This window comes from Chenopodium album, chromosome 16, assembly GCF_948465745.1.
Source record: "Chenopodium album chromosome 16, dcCheAlbu1.1, whole genome shotgun sequence".
Lineage (NCBI taxonomy): Eukaryota > Viridiplantae > Streptophyta > Magnoliopsida > Caryophyllales > Amaranthaceae > Chenopodium > Chenopodium album.
In genome coordinates, this window is record NC_137849.1 from 40,441,682 (window position 1) to 40,457,989 (window position 16,308).

Here is a 16,308-nt window from a genome sequence, read left to right on the forward strand (position 1 = left end):
CTCAATATTAGGCCCCGTTCACTTCACCTTATTTTTGCTGAACTGAAATTATTTTTGCTAAACTTAAATTATTTTTACTGAACTGAAATTAATTTTACTGAACTGAAATTATTTTTGCTAAACTGAAATTATTTTTACTGATTCTCTGTTATATTTCTTCTTTAAAGTTAACTTATTTTTACTGAAACGAAATTTTTTTTGCTGAACTGAAATTATTTTTACTCAACTGAAATTATCTTTACTGAATATTATTTTTGTAAGGTAAAGTGAACCGGGCCTTAATCTGAAATCTATCTAAAATATTATATATTGTATTCGCTTTCTCATTCAAATGTTGCAATTATATGTAGGTTACTTGCTTTTTATGTAATTACAAATTACTTTCTTCGTTTCAAAAAAATTGCAATAGTATGACTAAATATATGAGAGATTTTTTGGCAAAATATTTTAATTTTCATAAAACAAAGAAAATATTGTTTAATTACAGTAGTTTGACTAAAAATTTGATACTAGAATACTATCTAATCTCTTTATTTTTATTTATGTTTCTCATAGTAAGAGAGCTGACAATATCGTTGCCCACTTAGTAGCTAGATGCATGGAAGCTAAGACAAACGATAGCTCCAAATTAATTTGTATCAACTCTTTCTCTCAACATCCCAAGTATTACAACTTGGTTGGTGAAATTTTTTCCATGCAAGCGGATGCAGGATGCTTCGTACATCCAGTTTTATTTTTAAAAAAAGCGGAATGAACATATAGTTGTTCAATAAAGAACATTTAGTTATTTTGTAAAGAACATTATTATTAAATAGCACGCATGTTCTTTTCACTCTAGGTATATGTTCATTATATTTTAATAGTATGTTCTTTTTACTCTAGGTATATGTTCATTGTATTTTAACAATATGTTCTTTTCATTGTAACTATATAGATATGTTCATTATGTTTTTATAATATGTTCATCCGCTTTATAGAATATGAAAAAGAACATTTTATTGTATTTTAATGTACATTGTATTATTTAGATCTACAACTTTTTCTGAATTTGCTAATTTGTTTGCCTTCTTTTTTCAAAATGTAATAATCGGTCGATCTTGTTCAAGAACTTCATGTAGTTTCTCATTGCAACACCAAAACCACATAAATCACAAATTTACACCAAAAACTTGCAAAAAAACTAACAATCAAACTCAAATTGAACAACTATGTCTGTCGAAATTGTACTTACCTTTTTTTTCGTCAGCCATCTTGAACAATTTTGCACCAAGAAGTTCGAAATTTACGAATTTTTTTTTTTATTAAGGTTTGATGAACTTGAAGTGGTTTTCAGTTTTTTCTTTTTTGGGAGAGAAAACTTCTAGAGAGAGTGTGTAGTTTGAAATGATTTGAAATTACTATATGGTAAAAAAATAATTACTATTTATCTTTTTGTTTTTTTTACAAAAAAGAAGTTCAATATAACTCCTGTACATTAGAATTGAATAATATGTTCTTTTCTACAACCATGTACATTATGAACAACATACATTTCGCAGCGGATGCACCATGCAGATCGTGCATCCGCCTGCAAGAACCACAAATTGCTTTGTTGGACCTTAATTTTTAATATATTGCTAGCTCATCTTTTCTAAAAAAAAAATTAAAAAAAAAAACCATGTTATTCCATACATTATTACTCGTAAGAGTCATAACACCTTAAAAGTAAACCTTTAAACGTTCTCAAATTTCAATTCTCAAACCTTTATGTCATTTTTTTTTTTGGTGTTTAGAGAGGTACATGACAGGGGTGAGAATCGATCCCAAGATATCCTGAAACCGAGAGAGAAGTTCTAACCACTTGAGATATAACAACAAATTAAAATAAAATCTAATCTTTTTATAACTTTGCCATTATCTTTCCTAAAACAAAAGCTACAAAAACATCCTTTATTTTTCCTGACCATTCCCCTTACTTTGTTAAGTTATTTCCCACCTTATTATGATCTTCTCCCAAACTAAACACCTAACAAAATGACCCGTTGTTTTAGCTTCACCTATCTAAGAGACCGGTGCTACCGCTACACCTTCAACCATTCAGGCCTACGGTCCACCACCACGGACCTCGGCGGCGGCACCGTAATCCACTGTTGGGCCCCCAAAGCCCGCCAAGATTCCAAGCCCAACTTACTCCTCATCCATGGGTTCGGAGCCAATGCAATGTGGCAGTGGGGTGACTTAGTAGGCCACATGACCCCCCACTTCAACGTCTACGTACCTGACCTCCTCTTCTTCGGAGAGTCATACACGAGCCGGCCCGAACGAGCCGACTCGTTTCAAGCTCAATGCTTGATGAGGCTCATTCTGTGAAGGGGAGGTTGAGCTTGGTTGGTTTAAGCTACGGTGGGTTCGTGGCGTATAGCATGGCTGCTCAGTTTAAAGAGGTTGTTGAAAGAGTTGTGATATGTTGTGCTGCTATTTGTATGGAGGAAAAAGATTTGGTTGAAGGGAAGTTTAAGGTTAAGGATTTGGAAGATGCTGCTGATATTTTGTTGCCTCAGACTCCTGAGAAGTTGAAGGAGCTTATGAGTTTTACTATGATTAAGCCTCCTAAGATTGTTCCTAATTGCTTTCTCAATGATTTTATTCATGTAAGTTTAATTTGGACCAACCCTTTTTATTTTATTTTTTATATGATCAATATTGCTTTGTTTTTTCTTGTATGATCTAGTGTTTGGATAAGGGTGTCACTTTGTTGAGGTTAGCTTGCTGATTTGGTTTGGAATAAGATTTAAGAGTAGATTAAGTTCTTGGTTATATTCCTTAATGAATATGCCAAAGCACTTATTGTGATTGATCTTTGTACATTTGTGCACTCAGGTGTACCTAAAATTTTGATTAGTAGCAGCGCAACTATGGGTAATCTTGCCGGGTGTATAGTACTAAATTTAAATTAATAATTGCAACTTTTTTTTTTTTTTTGGTTCAACAATGTTTTAGTGATTTATACTTCGTGATTGACTGATTGTGGTTGATTCACACTGTAAGCACATATATGAAGCTAGGTTGAAGGTTTGGTAAGTGGTAGACACATGATATGACATAGTAGATCTAACAATAGTGAAATGTAAATTTAGAGGTCAAGATTTTAATTTGGACTAAAAATGTTGTTGAAATTACATTCACATGATTTACAATTTTAGCTGATCTACTCTTTTATAATTGGAACCTGGTTAGGTTTACATTGAAACTAATCTTGTAGAAAATTTTTATATTTGGCAATTATGTAATACGAAAACTAATGGTTAAAGCTCCACATTGGAGAAGACAATACATGAACGTTTGCTAAATGCAGAATATACAGAGGTGGTAGTTAGTTTCTAATGTTGTTAGCTTGAGTTTGACTAATTACATTGGAGATATATTCTGGAAATTTCTGGTTATTTTGAAACTTTATCTAAAGTGACAATGGCACTTTCGTGGCAGGCCATGTGTACAGAACATTGTCAAGAGAAAAGGGAATTAATCCGGGCTATTCCAAAAGACCGAAAGATCTCCGAAATTCCTAAAATCACTCAGGTAGTCGGATTTACTAACCACTCCTGTATTCTTTATGTCCATACTCCAAATTTAGTTGTCACATTATTACTTTAGTTGACACTTGACAGCCGATTTTCGTTAGAGTTATTTTTTTTTTGTTATTGGATTAGTTCGTGTTGACAATTTGACATGAATATGAAATTATAAGATACCAACTTTGAATGTTAAATGGTTGAACATTCTGGGGTTGCAGCCTACATTAATAATCTGGGGAGATCAGGATCAAGTTTTCCCAGTGGAATTTGCTTACAGGTTGAAAAGGTATGTATATATCAAAACCAAATTGTTTAACTAAATCATTTGCTATTTTACTCTGTATTGTAACAGAGGAATAATATATATGATCTTCTTGGCTAAATATGGTTTCTCAATATGTAGCCATCTGGGAGACAATGCTCAGCTAGTGGTACTAAAGAAAGCCGGGCACGGTTTCAACGTCGAGAGGCCTAAGGAGTTCTACAAGCACTTGAAGGCTTTCTTGATCGGTTCCCAAACATCTCAACATAATCACTCCAATAGCAATGCCAAATAAATGAACACAAAATTCAAGCTGTAGATCGGCTTTCGCCTACCGGAGCTTTTATTGATCAGTTGTTCACGAGTATTTGACTGATAATTTACATTCTTAATTGTGATGCATTTAACACAAACACTAGGCCACTACTGCCTAGCTAATTAGCATCACCAATTCATTGTTGTTATAGGCCATAGTACTGGAATCTAGGATGTTTTGGGACAAGCTATGCATCATCTATTCTCTTGTAATAACTTTGTACATACTTCTATAATTATGCCTACATATATAAAAGTATCTAACTTAAGTTGCTATTGCTAATAATTTTTGTTTGTGTCAAAGGCAAAGCAAGTAGCTTCCGATGATAATTGCAAGCATATACCATGTTCAAATTTTCTAAACATTATTAAGAATGTGTTTTATCACCTAATTTTTACCGAATACTATTGTTAAAAGCTATAGGTTGTATATTAAACCTGGGTGCTTAAAGACTTGTTGGTTCAACTGATTTTATCTGAAATTATTTAATATGAACTTATTTTGTTTAAAAGAAACTCTTAATAAGTCTTTTAATCAAAATTAGAAATTACCATAACTTCTCTAACTTGAAATTATCTTTTAATCAAAAGTCAACACATTTCTTTTAATCTAAAATAGAGGGAGTAGATAACTAAATACATTTGCATTTAGCCTTCCAAAAAAAAAACATTCTTATATGTGACTGACCACTATAGGGGATATTTGTTAGTGTAATAGGGATTACTTTGTCAGTATTATAAGGTTACTTGGTTAAGGGATTACTCAATCAGTATAACAGATATTATTTACTCATTTGTTATTTACGGAGTATAAGTGGATTAAGTGACTGTGTGACCAACCAACCCAAAAAAAAAAAAAAAAAAAAAAAAAAAAACCTTTTGGAAAAAAAATGTACGTGTCCACTTTCATTTACTAGTGCATAGAAAAGGCGCGAAACTGAGAAAATGTACACTAAAATTCGTCTCTCATCTTCCTTTCCCCTAATCCCCAATTTGGCAATTCCCCCAAAACCCTAGCCTGAAATTTTCCAATTGAACTACCGGCGAGCCATCGATTGATCTGGTATTGATTTCTCTCTTTTGCTGCATCACATCTGGCTAAATTTATTCAATAATTATGTTTAATTACTCGATTAATCTCTTAGTGTGTTGAAATTGGACAGTTATAATGTATTTAATTTCAAGTAAAATTTCTTCAAAATGCAATCACATTCATAGATTATAAATCAAAATTTTTTAGGGTATGATTTCTCGTAATTTAAGGTTATCCCTTTTTTGTTTCAGCTAGTTTGTTTCAGGAATGAGTACTGCGGTTGAAGATCTTTCACAATTTGATTTGTCAGATGAGGTTTTTTATTTTCTTCTTTTATAATTTATAAAAGCTACCCCTTTAATTCCATTTTCCCTAAATTGATGAATCAACAATTTAATTTCACTGTTTATTTTTTTTATTTTTTTTTATGTATGTTCTGTATTTTTGGGGGGTTTTGTAGGAAAAGGATAGGCTTGTTGCTGAGGTAATTCGTTACATTCTATTTAAAACTCACCAAAGCTCGGGTTGCCCGATTAAAAGGGAGGAACTTACCCAAATTGTTACCAAGAATTATCGGCAGCGAGCCCTTCCTGCTGCTGTTATTGATAAGGCCAAAGAGAAGCTTGCCAGCATTTTTGGTTATGATTTGAAGGAGCTTCAACGTACTCGTCCTCCAGCCAAAAATCAAACTCGCTCTTCGCAACTTAGTGAGTGTCGAATTACCTTTGTTTGATGTTGTATTTTTCTAGTGTTAGTATGTTTAGTGGTTTTTTCTATTGCATGTTAGAATGGATTATATTTGACAGTTTAGCTAGAGATTTGATCAATTGTAGTAGTGTATAGTTAAATATAAGAGTAACTAGGTGGGTTATAGTTTTCGATTTATGTGTTTGGTTTCAGAGAATACTGCATTGATCTGTTGTGAATAGTAAATACCCCTTGTGTATCATTTTGTAATGAAGGTGAGAGTGAGACCTTCATATTTAACAACAGAATCATCCATGTTTTGAAAAGTAGAAATGTTTTTGTTTCTATGGTGTGAATATATCTTCTGTAAGAGTTGGAGTAAAGATTGTGTTAGAGAAGTTTCAAAGTAGGTCCTTAAGACGGCATAAATTACATCCGTTATTAAGATCATTTACCCTAACCTTTGAGGTCTCACTGTGAAACAATCTTGTGCAACACTTGCCTTAAGGTTTACATTAGCAGTGTCGTCCTCAATCATTCTTTTTACTGTTTTTTTTTTTTTTTTTTTTTTTTTTTTTTTTTTTTTTTTTTTTTTTTTTTCCATATTTTGTGTGCTTTTTTTTTTTTTTTTTTTTTCCTGGGTGCTTTTACTGAGTATCTACCTCATTTGTTGAAGGTGCTGCTGATATGAGATCGTATATTGTCACAAGTCAACTGCCATCTAATGTATATCAGAAGCATGTTGAGGATATTTCTACAGCACACCTGACAGGATTCACATTTGTAATTATCAGTGTCGTACACCTTGCTGGAGGGAAAATTGCAGAAGGTTCGCCGTGTTTTTACTGCTTGCAAGCTTTTGTACTATTAATGTCTGTTTATGATGTGGGGCATTTCTAACCTTTACCCAAACTTCAGAACTTGCCACTGTTATTTATCTCTCCCCAAGTTATTTATTTTTTCCTATACTGGCTTTTGATTTCATAAACTTTAAATTTTTAGAGAATCTGTGGCATCACATGAGACGAATGGGACTGCAAGAAGCTGATGAAAATCATCCAGCCCTTAGAAATGTCAAGGTCTCACTGGAGGCACTTGTACAACAGAGGTTGGTATTTGCTCGATTCTGGAAGAAGAAAAATGTGTAACTTTGTTTCAGCAGGGTGGAATGCCTTATAGTCCTTATTCATTGGTTTATTATAAATCTTCTTATTCTTATTTCCAGGTATCTTCAAAAGGATAAAGTTAATGGTCCTGAAGGAACCACTGTTATGTATGAGCTTGCTGAGAGAGCATTAGATGGTGAAGTTAGCCAGAAAATTAAAGAGTACATATCACAGGTACACCCTAGTTGACTGGTGGCATTAAGTTCTCCTTAATGTACTATAAATGTCGTGCTTTACCTTTTTTTCGGATCCTTACTGGCCATTCCCCGTTGAAATTTATGTGATCCTCAGCTGTCTGATATTGTCTAATACCGTAATTCTTGCATCTTGACTGTAGTATAAGACGTAAATGTGTATTTTTTTTTAACAGTTGTCTTATTGCCATTATTAATCCCTTTTGATTGTTCATTGTTCAATATCCAACATCTTGTACCCTAATTCATGTTAGATGTCTCTTGGCACGTTGTGCTCTCCGAACTGCCTGACAAATATTGTTCTCTTTGATATTAGATTGTAAATAGGGATCTTGGGACCGTTGAAGTTGATGATTAGTGAACATACAAATTGTGTTTAAAGGTATGTCTGATATTACCTTCTATTTTCGATTTTATGCGTTTACCTTTGCAGCTCCTGTTTACACTATCTTTTTCTTTACAGTCATTTCCCATTACATTTTCTCAGAATTAGTTTATTGGAGACTGATCTGCACTTTTGTGCACGCGGAATTGGACAGGCTCAGGCAGAAATGCTGCTAGAATATGTGGATTATGTAATTTCAATGGTCAGGAGGAGGAAAATCGGATCTTTTTGTGAAGACTCCTGTATTTATAGAATTTTTGGGACTTTTGTCTTGTGAATTGATTCAAGTATTGCATTTTAGACGATATACTAAGCAATCTTCTCCTTAACCATGTAACATTTCATGTCCACGTTTGTCTATGCATGTTTCAGCCTGTAGATTTAATGAATGAGGGTTGTTAAGCTCATTTTCTCATTCCAATCTTACCTTTTACTTGTGCATATTTTGCATACTTCCAGAATGGTGGATCATTCATACCAAGTAGTTGGGAAATTTAAGATAAGCAAGCTGCAATCATTCTTTACCTGTAATAAAATCTACTCTTTGCAAGCTGTCTGAAGTAGTTTGAGATAAGTAGTTTGTTTTGTGCCAGCTCCACTCCTAACAGTTGAAGTAGGTCAAGCATGATTGGGGTGGTTGCAAACTTGCAAGTAAGTAGGCGGTGTTTCAAAAAAAGTGCAAGGCTGAAGATGGAACAGCAATTCTTTGCACTTATTAGATCCCACAGAGATAACTTGCATTTAATGGAATGCAGCTGCAAGGTTTAAAGTCTTAATAGCATCAAAGTTGAAGGATGAACATAGCATGTGCGAAAGGCCTAACAGAGAGTGCATGTTAGATTATCATCAAAATTAGCAGCAACTACTTATGATAGTAGCAACTCAAAATCGTCAGGTCATATAGAGAAAATTGGAGATACAACATAATACTCGTACAATACAGGAATTGACACTGTATCTGTGTTGAACTATTCACATATGGGATATGCCACTTCTTATCCTCAATCTCCAATTATGTCATTACAATGGAACACGGATAAAGAAGACTTCCTACATATTTCATTGAGAAGGCCCCCAAACAAGAACTCCCATCACCCTCAAGGTTACTCTGCTTTGTGAACCACTAGGGGAATCAAAATAAAAATTTAAAAACAAAAAAGAAAACTGGGGTGGACTGAACATCTTAATGGCTAGCACTGATTGTCCCACCTCTGCTGGTACTCGCATCACCAATGGCAACTGCAGAAGCGAGTGACTTTGATGCCCATGCCCTTGCCCTTGCATTTATAGCACCTTCTTGAAAATTGGTTCCCTTGCAAGGATCCCTCATGAAATTGAACAATTGCTTTGTTCTATTTAGGAAACGCATAGGGTGCTCCCATAAAGGCCTTATCCTCACATGTTGCACATATCTTCTCCAAGTAGAACGAGCAATTTCAAGTAAACATGGGAATAGGAGATACATCAACCTCAGAAGCACAAATGTGGTGGCTAAAGCCAAATATGTTTCTTGCCGAAGAAGGTTCTCAGGAGATCTCGCCCATGAGAAAGGGCAATTTTCTGGCTCACTGTTTTCATTACTTGCACGATTAGATAAATCTTCAATTTTCTCCAGCGGTAACCGGTCCCTAGGATCACTTTTAATTCCTGCAAAAAGAAGTACGGAGAGTACCATAATTATAAAGCATCCATTCATTTTAGGTAGTCCTCAGATGTCCATATCTCCATAAATTAGTCCATTTATCAGTTGTGTGAAGTTGATCAAGAAATGATGCCAACCAATATACAGGGAACAATGATGGGCCATTATGGGGTTTTCTCCCGTTTAACCTTCAATGTTTCCTTATTACCCCTTTTCAGACAAAGGAAGTGATCTGACTTGAGAATGTAGTTAGTGCTACTTTTTTTTGTTTAAAAACGTCCACATTAATCCTTTTTCTTTTAATTCATTCACAATGTCAAAAATTATTATGCTAATGTATCTTGGACTTAGGACAGATAATTGTCATCACCCTGACATCAGATCGGGCACAAAACATAAAACAAGGGATTTACGGATAATTTGAGAAAGAGATTCCGACACAAACAGATCCAAAGCTTTATATATATACATACACGAGGACCTGAGTCATGATAAGATATTAGGTGAAGTAATTTTAGCAGCATTGGACAAAGAACCTTACCAGTGACATCACTATAGAAAGCGACAAGTGAACCGAGACTACGAGAACCACGATAACGAACACGCATGGTGGAGTTCAGAAGAAAAAGGGTAGGAAAACCATGAACTCCATATTTTGACAGTATGCTGCACAAAAGTCAATGTTAGATTTGTTACACAAGTTGCAAATAATCTTTTAATGTTATAAACATGAAGCCTTGATTTGAGTCCAAACCTAGGTCTAATGGATGATTCTTCAATCGCAAAATGAGGAATAGATGGATACAAGGAAGAGAGAGTTGAAAAGCTTGGTCTGAAGTTCCTAGAGAATGGGCACCAAGAAGCATAAAACAAAACAGCTACATAGTCTTGATTGAGACTGTACACCAAATGCAGTGCCTTCTGCAATGAAACTTCATCTCCCTGAAAAAACAAATGAAAGAAAGAACTATTAGATATGGTGAAGGTAGCCAATAAACAAAAAATAAATAAAATAAAACTTCATATATGTAATGTAGCTATATAAACTCTATATCCGGTTATCCAAAATATTTCATCAGTTAAGACCAAAACTAGTTTATGCCCTTAAGCATAATGCATGCAAGGGTCATGCCTCATGCTACAGCACATGACCCTTCTCATATCCAATCACAAGCAACAGCCTGCTTAAAAAATGGTATGAAAAGGTATAATATGGCTATTGAAGTTCCTTCAGCAGATTGTATCAGCAATTGACCTAGCAACTTAATATCCAAATTAAAATTAACCCTATTAGTAATTTAAATGAGATAAACATCTGTAATGTCACAATCACCCAGCCTACCCTTGAAAATACTATCCATTGAAGCCTCCCAAGCCAGGCGCAACAGAGAATTTACAGAATAATAATAAGCAAGGAAAAAAGGCATGATGTACAATGATAAAGAAACAAATTAACTCAAACACAAGAGAGAAAGCTACAAGTATGTTGAAATACGCACTGAAGACATTCCAACAACCTTTTAAGGAAACAAATAGTAAACATAGCAAAAGATACCAAAAATATTATGGCTAAGAGATATTTTTGTGCAAGCAATCGCAGACCAAAGTACAGCTGTAAACAACAGGATCTCACTCATGACCTACATAAATAGACCTCCATCACCAGACAATCAGGAAGGAAAGAAACCGGGGCAGAGGTTAGGTGGTATTCCGTTCTGTATTAAGGAAATTAAAGTCACACCCAGTATCCTGGATACTTTATTTAGGAACATGAAATTTAAGTTCTCCCAGACATGCACTAAACAAAATTGATAGCAGAAGTGCACAGCAGAAATTAATGGAGCCTTCTTTAATTTAGAGCTATGACAGACATCCAAATTTCCCACTCAAATCAAAGTAGTGTAATTAAACTGTAAAAAAGACCACAAATGGAAGATGAGTAATTACACCATTATAGTGGTGTAGCACACAACAATACTACACCACTAGTCTGCTAAAAGAAACAGCCAACGCACCTCTGTGGAAACTTTCCTAAATCAATTGGTCAATAATTTTTTCTATTTTTATTCTTATCAAAAGAAAACACACTGTTTCTTAAAAATTGCATAAGCAAATAATCTATCAGATGAAGATAAGATGACATATGCGTTCAGTGACTTCAGTCCTTTATACTCTATGTATACAACTTCTTTTTCAGAATCTTCCTTGTTCCATAATCACCCTTACACTCTAAACTAAAAGAGAGAGTGGGGAGTGGGGAAAAGGGGCAAAAAAAACCCTTGTCCCCCCCCCCCCCCCCCTCTTTTCTTAAACCTTCTCCAAGTGTATAGAGCCATTGAACACCTCAAAATGTAAAAACTCTAGCTCCTCCAAATCCTTAATATGTTAGTCTCACTGTCCTCACTTATTCCACTCTTTAGAGATTAAAAACATCAGCATACATAGCCTTATCATGCTTTAGACAGGAAATAGGCCTTTTATCTCCCAACTTTTCAAGCAAATGAGATACAACTATACAAGTCTAACTACACTAACAAATCTTCTCTGGTCATCTGACAAGAAGTTTGGAGCATTGTGGACAACCTTCAAACTGAAATTTATCTACCTATTGGGAAAAAATACTTAACAACAACGAACCGGCAAACTGCTAAAACTTCAAATATACTAATACACTTGTGCTTCGTATATAATTTATTCATACAATTGGCAGCACATTTTTTGTTATCCAACAAGCTAGCGTTACAAAATTTCAATTAGCTCTGCTTCAAAGTTCAAGAACTATAACTCATTAATTTACTTTGGATCCGGATCATTCAAATAGTTAACATGAAACAGGACCAAACATATGACCTTCATCACTTACCGACAAAACCCATATCATTAGTCAACCTTAAATTTTGCTAAAAACAGAGTGTCCAAAACCAAACGGCAAGAAAATAATCATACACAATCATCAATTTCAAATTTTGCAAGAAAAAAAATCCCCTAATTAAAAAGAACAATACTTTTATTATACCAATCCAAATAAACAAGATTAAGGTTGAAATTGATGAAAGACGAAAATTAAAATAATAATAATAGTTATAAATAAATAAATAAAATACCTCAATAACAGCAATATTGTAGGAATGATGAAGATCGCAAATGGAATCAGGAAACCCTAAGATCGCATCTGTAATCGAGGCGGCAGGACAATAACCCAGCTCAGAAACCCTAGCTGAGTCGCCATAAATCACCCCGCCGAAAACCAAAGCAACTAAAAAAACACTCCAAAACCTCTTCATCCTTTAATTGATCATTCAGCCCTTATTTAATCCCTAATTTTAATTTCCCCAAAAAAAGAACCCTAATTTAGGAACCTATATGTCACAAAATTAATCAATACATGAAACCCAGAAATTAAAACCCAAAAAAAATAAGGGAAGAATGAAAGATAAGAGAATTAGGGTTCGAAAACCCAGAAAAAAAAAGAGGGGGAAATTTATTAAAAGATAACAAAAAAGAAAAAAAAAAAAAAAAAAAAGAGGGGGAGATTGAAAGGAAAAATTAATGGAGGAAATAAAATGTTTGGGAAAAAGAAGAATAAGGGAAAATGATTCCAAAAAATCCTTTTAGGAAACGAAAGATTTGGGGTTCTGAGAATAAAATTTTAGGGGATTTTTGGGAAATTTTGGGTTGTTTGGTTCACAATGGTTTAAAACTCTGTCATCTTTTTAATTTTCTCTCTCTTCAAGATGTTGGAGTTGTATGACCTACTGAAATACTGACGATAATGCTTTTTAGTAATTATCTAAAGTCTACCTAGCTGACTTTTACGGCTGTTTATAGTGACACTATTAGTTACAATTTACAAGTGCAATTTCATAAATACTCCGTAAGATTTATAAATGCTCAAAAAAATTTTGAGTGAGGATTCTAATTTTCATGTTGATTAATATGTTGTTATACAAGAGTAACATTGATACGAATAACAAATCTTTAATTTTACTCGTAACTTATATGTTTTTGACTTTTGACACTATTTATACATTTGATTTGACGTATTTGTCATTTATATGTAAGCAAAAAAAAAATATTGTCAAGCTTAAGGTAGGTTCTCTTCAGCTTATTTTCAGTTCAATTCCAATCAGTTTAGTTCCTAATTTCCTTCTCTCATAAAATATTCAGTTCAGTTCAGCTCCAATCTGTTCAATTTAACTCAATTCAGTAAATCAGAACAGGGCTTAATATTCTAATCAAATATATGTCTCCTAATAAATTATGGAACAGCGTGTCTTAAATGATGGACGAATTCTAATCACTCATCCTAAAATTTTTTTTAAAAAATCTTGTTTTTCATGTGCACATTTGCCAATAAAATGTTTTCCATCAATAATTGTAGTTAACTAAAACTAAAAAAAAGTTTATAAAATTTTATATTTTTTAAAGATACATTAGAACTAATCCAATAACTTTTTCATAATAACAAAAAATTGATTTTTATAGTGCAAAAAAATCAAAGTGAAAACTTTTTTGTGGGTTAAATTGTAGTCATGAATAGTAGAATAAAAAATTTAAATATTAATACTTACTTTTTTTTCTTTTGAGAAAAAATATTAATACTTACTGTACATAATATTAGTGAATCATTTACGTAATAAATAAATATAGTGATGCAATTAATTGTGATGACCATAAAAATAAAAGTGTGTTGGTTAAACTAAAATGGTGATAATACTCAATTCATATTCATCTATGTTTCAATTAAGACAAATCACATGATTATTCTAAGAAATACAAAGTATTGTCTAAGCTAAGAGCTACAAGGTGTAACCCTTAGTATATTTTTAAAGGTGTACCACACAACTGAACTATTTTTAGCTGGTCTTTTTATTAAACTTAGGGTATGTTATGTTCAGCTTAATTTTAGTTTAATTCAGTTAGTTTAGTTCGATTTAATTCAATTCACTTCAGTTCAATTCAGTTTCTAATTTTCTTCTCTTATAAACAATTCATTTCAGCTCTATTCTGTTTAGTCTAGTTCAATTCAGACCCAATCAGTTCAGTTCAGTTGTTTTCAGTAAATCATAACAAGCCCTTAATTAGCAATTTATTTTACTCCCCTCCAGTCTCCAAGTTTTCTTCCAATTTGATTCTTTAGGTGAGAGAATCACTGCCAAAACAAGAAAAAAAAATATTTAGAGACGAAGGGAATAATTAATTTGTTTTTTTTTAAAAAAAAAAAACGCATGTACAATGAGCATGTATCAAAGATCAAACTAAAATTGCTTTGTTGCTAAAATTGCTTTGGAGGTACGTAGACTTTCAACAATCAAACCAGACAATGGAGAATGGAATGATCTTTGTTAAAGTATAATTATATCATATATGGCGTTGAAAGTCTTCATATTACATTCATTATAAGCCACTACCGTTTCTAAATTATTTATGTTCGATCTCTCTTCCGTCATACCAAAACCCTATATGCCATATCAATGCACAAATTAATAAATTCTTTATTCAACTTCTATATTGTTCTTCCACATTAAAATACAGTGAAAACAAAATTCCAAGATAACTTATACTATATGAAGTACTCCTAAACTTTTTGTTTTATATATATATATTTTTGCACATGGACAAAAATACTACCTCCATTAAATGTTATATGCAACTTTGGAATATTTTATATCTCACAAATAATACTCCCAAAGTTGCACATAACATTTAACGGAGGTAGTATATAATTATGGTTAGATACTTAGATATCCTAAAATTGGCTGATTTATAGAATTGGTCCGTACTATTCTAAAGTTACAAACAATTTTGTTATAGGAGATACAAATTCGCTAAAACAACTCACATTAGAAAGATCAATCACACGCAGATTAAAATGAATGATTGGAATTGACTAAAGCTAAAAAAATATTTTACATATCATGAGATGGTTTCATTAATTTATAATGACACATTAAAAGCAAGAACACATTTTATTTGCCTAGTTACCACTAATATGAGCTTAATTATACTTGCCACATTTTATTATCCGTTATTTAGATTTAGTCAGGCGGGATTTTATTGATCTGTCTCAATTAGTGATTCAAGAAAATCAAATATAAATGATTTCTACTACGAGTAATATATATGTGCACGAACAAAACTAGGCACAAGTTCATAGAAGGAAGTTGTATACAATCACAGTATCACACACGTCATAGTTACATTTTTTAGATTGAAGGAAAAAGGCCTCCCATTTCGACTTAGTAAAACCAGAAATGAAAAAGCACAAACCAATTTTGAAAATTTTGTCATATAATATACTCTTAGGGCCTGTTCTCATTTACTGAATTAAGCTGAACTAAATTGAATTGAATTAAATATGAGATAAAGAAATTAGGAACTGAACTGAAAATAAGCTGAAGAGAACAAACCCTAAGACTCTTCGTTTTAGTATCTTTTTGACAACTATTAAATAAAGCAATACATTAAAATTATAACAAAAAATTCAAATTTCAAAATAAAAAGTAGGATGAATTTCATAATAAGGGGAAGTACGACTTTGAAATGGTCAATTTCAAAATAAAAAGTGGGAAGAATTTCATGATACGGGAAGGTATGTATGTAAAATAAAATAAATATTGGGTTGTTGAGTAAATTCACTAAATACTTAAAGTTCTTTTCTTGTCCAAAAAAAAAAAAAAAAAAAAAAAAAAAAAAGGTTACCCAAATAATCAAGGATTGATGATTATTCAAATTATAGTTCTTCAAAACAAGGGTTGGTGGCACCAAGATATAATTAGGTGGCCCATCAATTTTATTAAAAAATAATCGAGCATAAGCAATAATTTGTGAACAAGTACTAATTATTTGTTCTCTGCTTTGTCCTTTTAATTATTCCTTTTCATCTATACTCCTATAGCAACCCCACCCCAAAAAAATACAATAATAATAATAAAAAAAAATGAAACAAACAAAAACAAAAACAAAAACGAGGATGAATATGAATATATTATCATTTCTCTAGAAGTTGAAAATCCTATATAATGACGAATCATAATGCCCTATCCAAATAAACTTGATACCCAACTTAT

General features: G+C 32.7%; 2 protein-coding genes and 1 pseudogene across 5 annotated transcripts; 2 read left to right on the top strand and 1 right to left on the bottom strand.

Annotated features, from left to right (window-relative positions):
- Positions 1 to 2,013: 2,013 nt before the first annotated feature.
- Positions 2,014 to 4,361, top strand: LOC145586512 (uncharacterized; annotated as a pseudogene). Its single transcript, XR_014100965.1, has 4 exons — positions 2,014 to 2,630; positions 3,466 to 3,558; positions 3,773 to 3,840; positions 3,958 to 4,361. The product of XR_014100965.1 is annotated as an uncharacterized LOC145586512 (transcript).
- A 737-nt stretch (positions 4,362 to 5,098) lies between these two features.
- Positions 5,099 to 8,003, top strand: LOC145586513 (uncharacterized). 3 transcript variants are annotated; one of them, XM_081643363.1, is made up of 8 exons: positions 5,099 to 5,194; positions 5,416 to 5,479; positions 5,625 to 5,871; positions 6,528 to 6,680; positions 6,854 to 6,959; positions 7,077 to 7,191; positions 7,528 to 7,593; positions 7,751 to 8,003. In XM_081643363.1, exons 2-7 carry the CDS (start codon positions 5,432 to 5,434, stop codon positions 7,567 to 7,569), a joined length of 711 nt encoding a protein of 236 aa, XP_081499489.1. In that variant the 5' UTR covers positions 5,099 to 5,194; positions 5,416 to 5,431; the 3' UTR covers positions 7,570 to 7,593; positions 7,751 to 8,003. The 3 variants fall into 3 exon arrangements, with proteins under 3 accessions (XP_081499489.1, XP_081499487.1, XP_081499488.1); XM_081643361.1 differs by having other exon boundaries at positions 5,101 to 5,194; positions 7,675 to 8,003; XM_081643362.1 differs by having other exon boundaries at positions 5,138 to 5,194; positions 5,420 to 5,479; positions 7,675 to 8,003.
- Positions 8,004 to 8,462: 459 nt separating this feature from the next.
- Positions 8,463 to 12,992, bottom strand: LOC145586511 (5'-adenylylsulfate reductase-like 4). The gene is made up of 4 exons (XM_081643359.1): positions 12,343 to 12,992; positions 9,993 to 10,180; positions 9,780 to 9,904; positions 8,463 to 9,243 (listed from the first exon to the last, which is right to left on the bottom strand). Exons 1-4 carry the CDS (start codon positions 12,520 to 12,522, stop codon positions 8,780 to 8,782), a joined length of 957 nt encoding a protein of 318 aa, XP_081499485.1. The 5' UTR covers positions 12,523 to 12,992; the 3' UTR covers positions 8,463 to 8,779.
- Between the last annotated feature and the right edge of the window lie 3,316 nt (positions 12,993 to 16,308).

Bases quoted from the DNA above. Each gene is read 5' to 3' on its own strand.
- LOC145586513 (XM_081643363.1), top strand. From the start codon at position 5,432: ATGAGTACTGCGGTTGAAGATCTTTCACAATTTGATTTGTCAGATGAG. The intron at 6,681-6,853 runs GTTCGCCGTGTT...TTAAATTTTTAG, and splicing joins TGGAGGGAAAATTGCAGAAG to AGAATCTGTGGCATCACATG. The intron at 6,960-7,076 runs GTTGGTATTTGC...TCTTATTTCCAG, and splicing joins GAGGCACTTGTACAACAGAG to GTATCTTCAAAAGGATAAAG.
- LOC145586511 (XM_081643359.1), bottom strand. From the start codon at position 12,522: ATGAAGAGGTTTTGGAGTGTTTTTTTAGTTGCTTTGGTTTTCGGCGGG. The intron at 10,181-12,342 runs GTATTTTATTTA...TTGTTTTTTCAG, and splicing joins ACAATATTGCTGTTATTGAG to GGAGATGAAGTTTCATTGCA. The intron at 9,905-9,992 runs GTTTGGACTCAA...ACTTTTGTGCAG, and splicing joins GAATCATCCATTAGACCTAG to CATACTGTCAAAATATGGAG.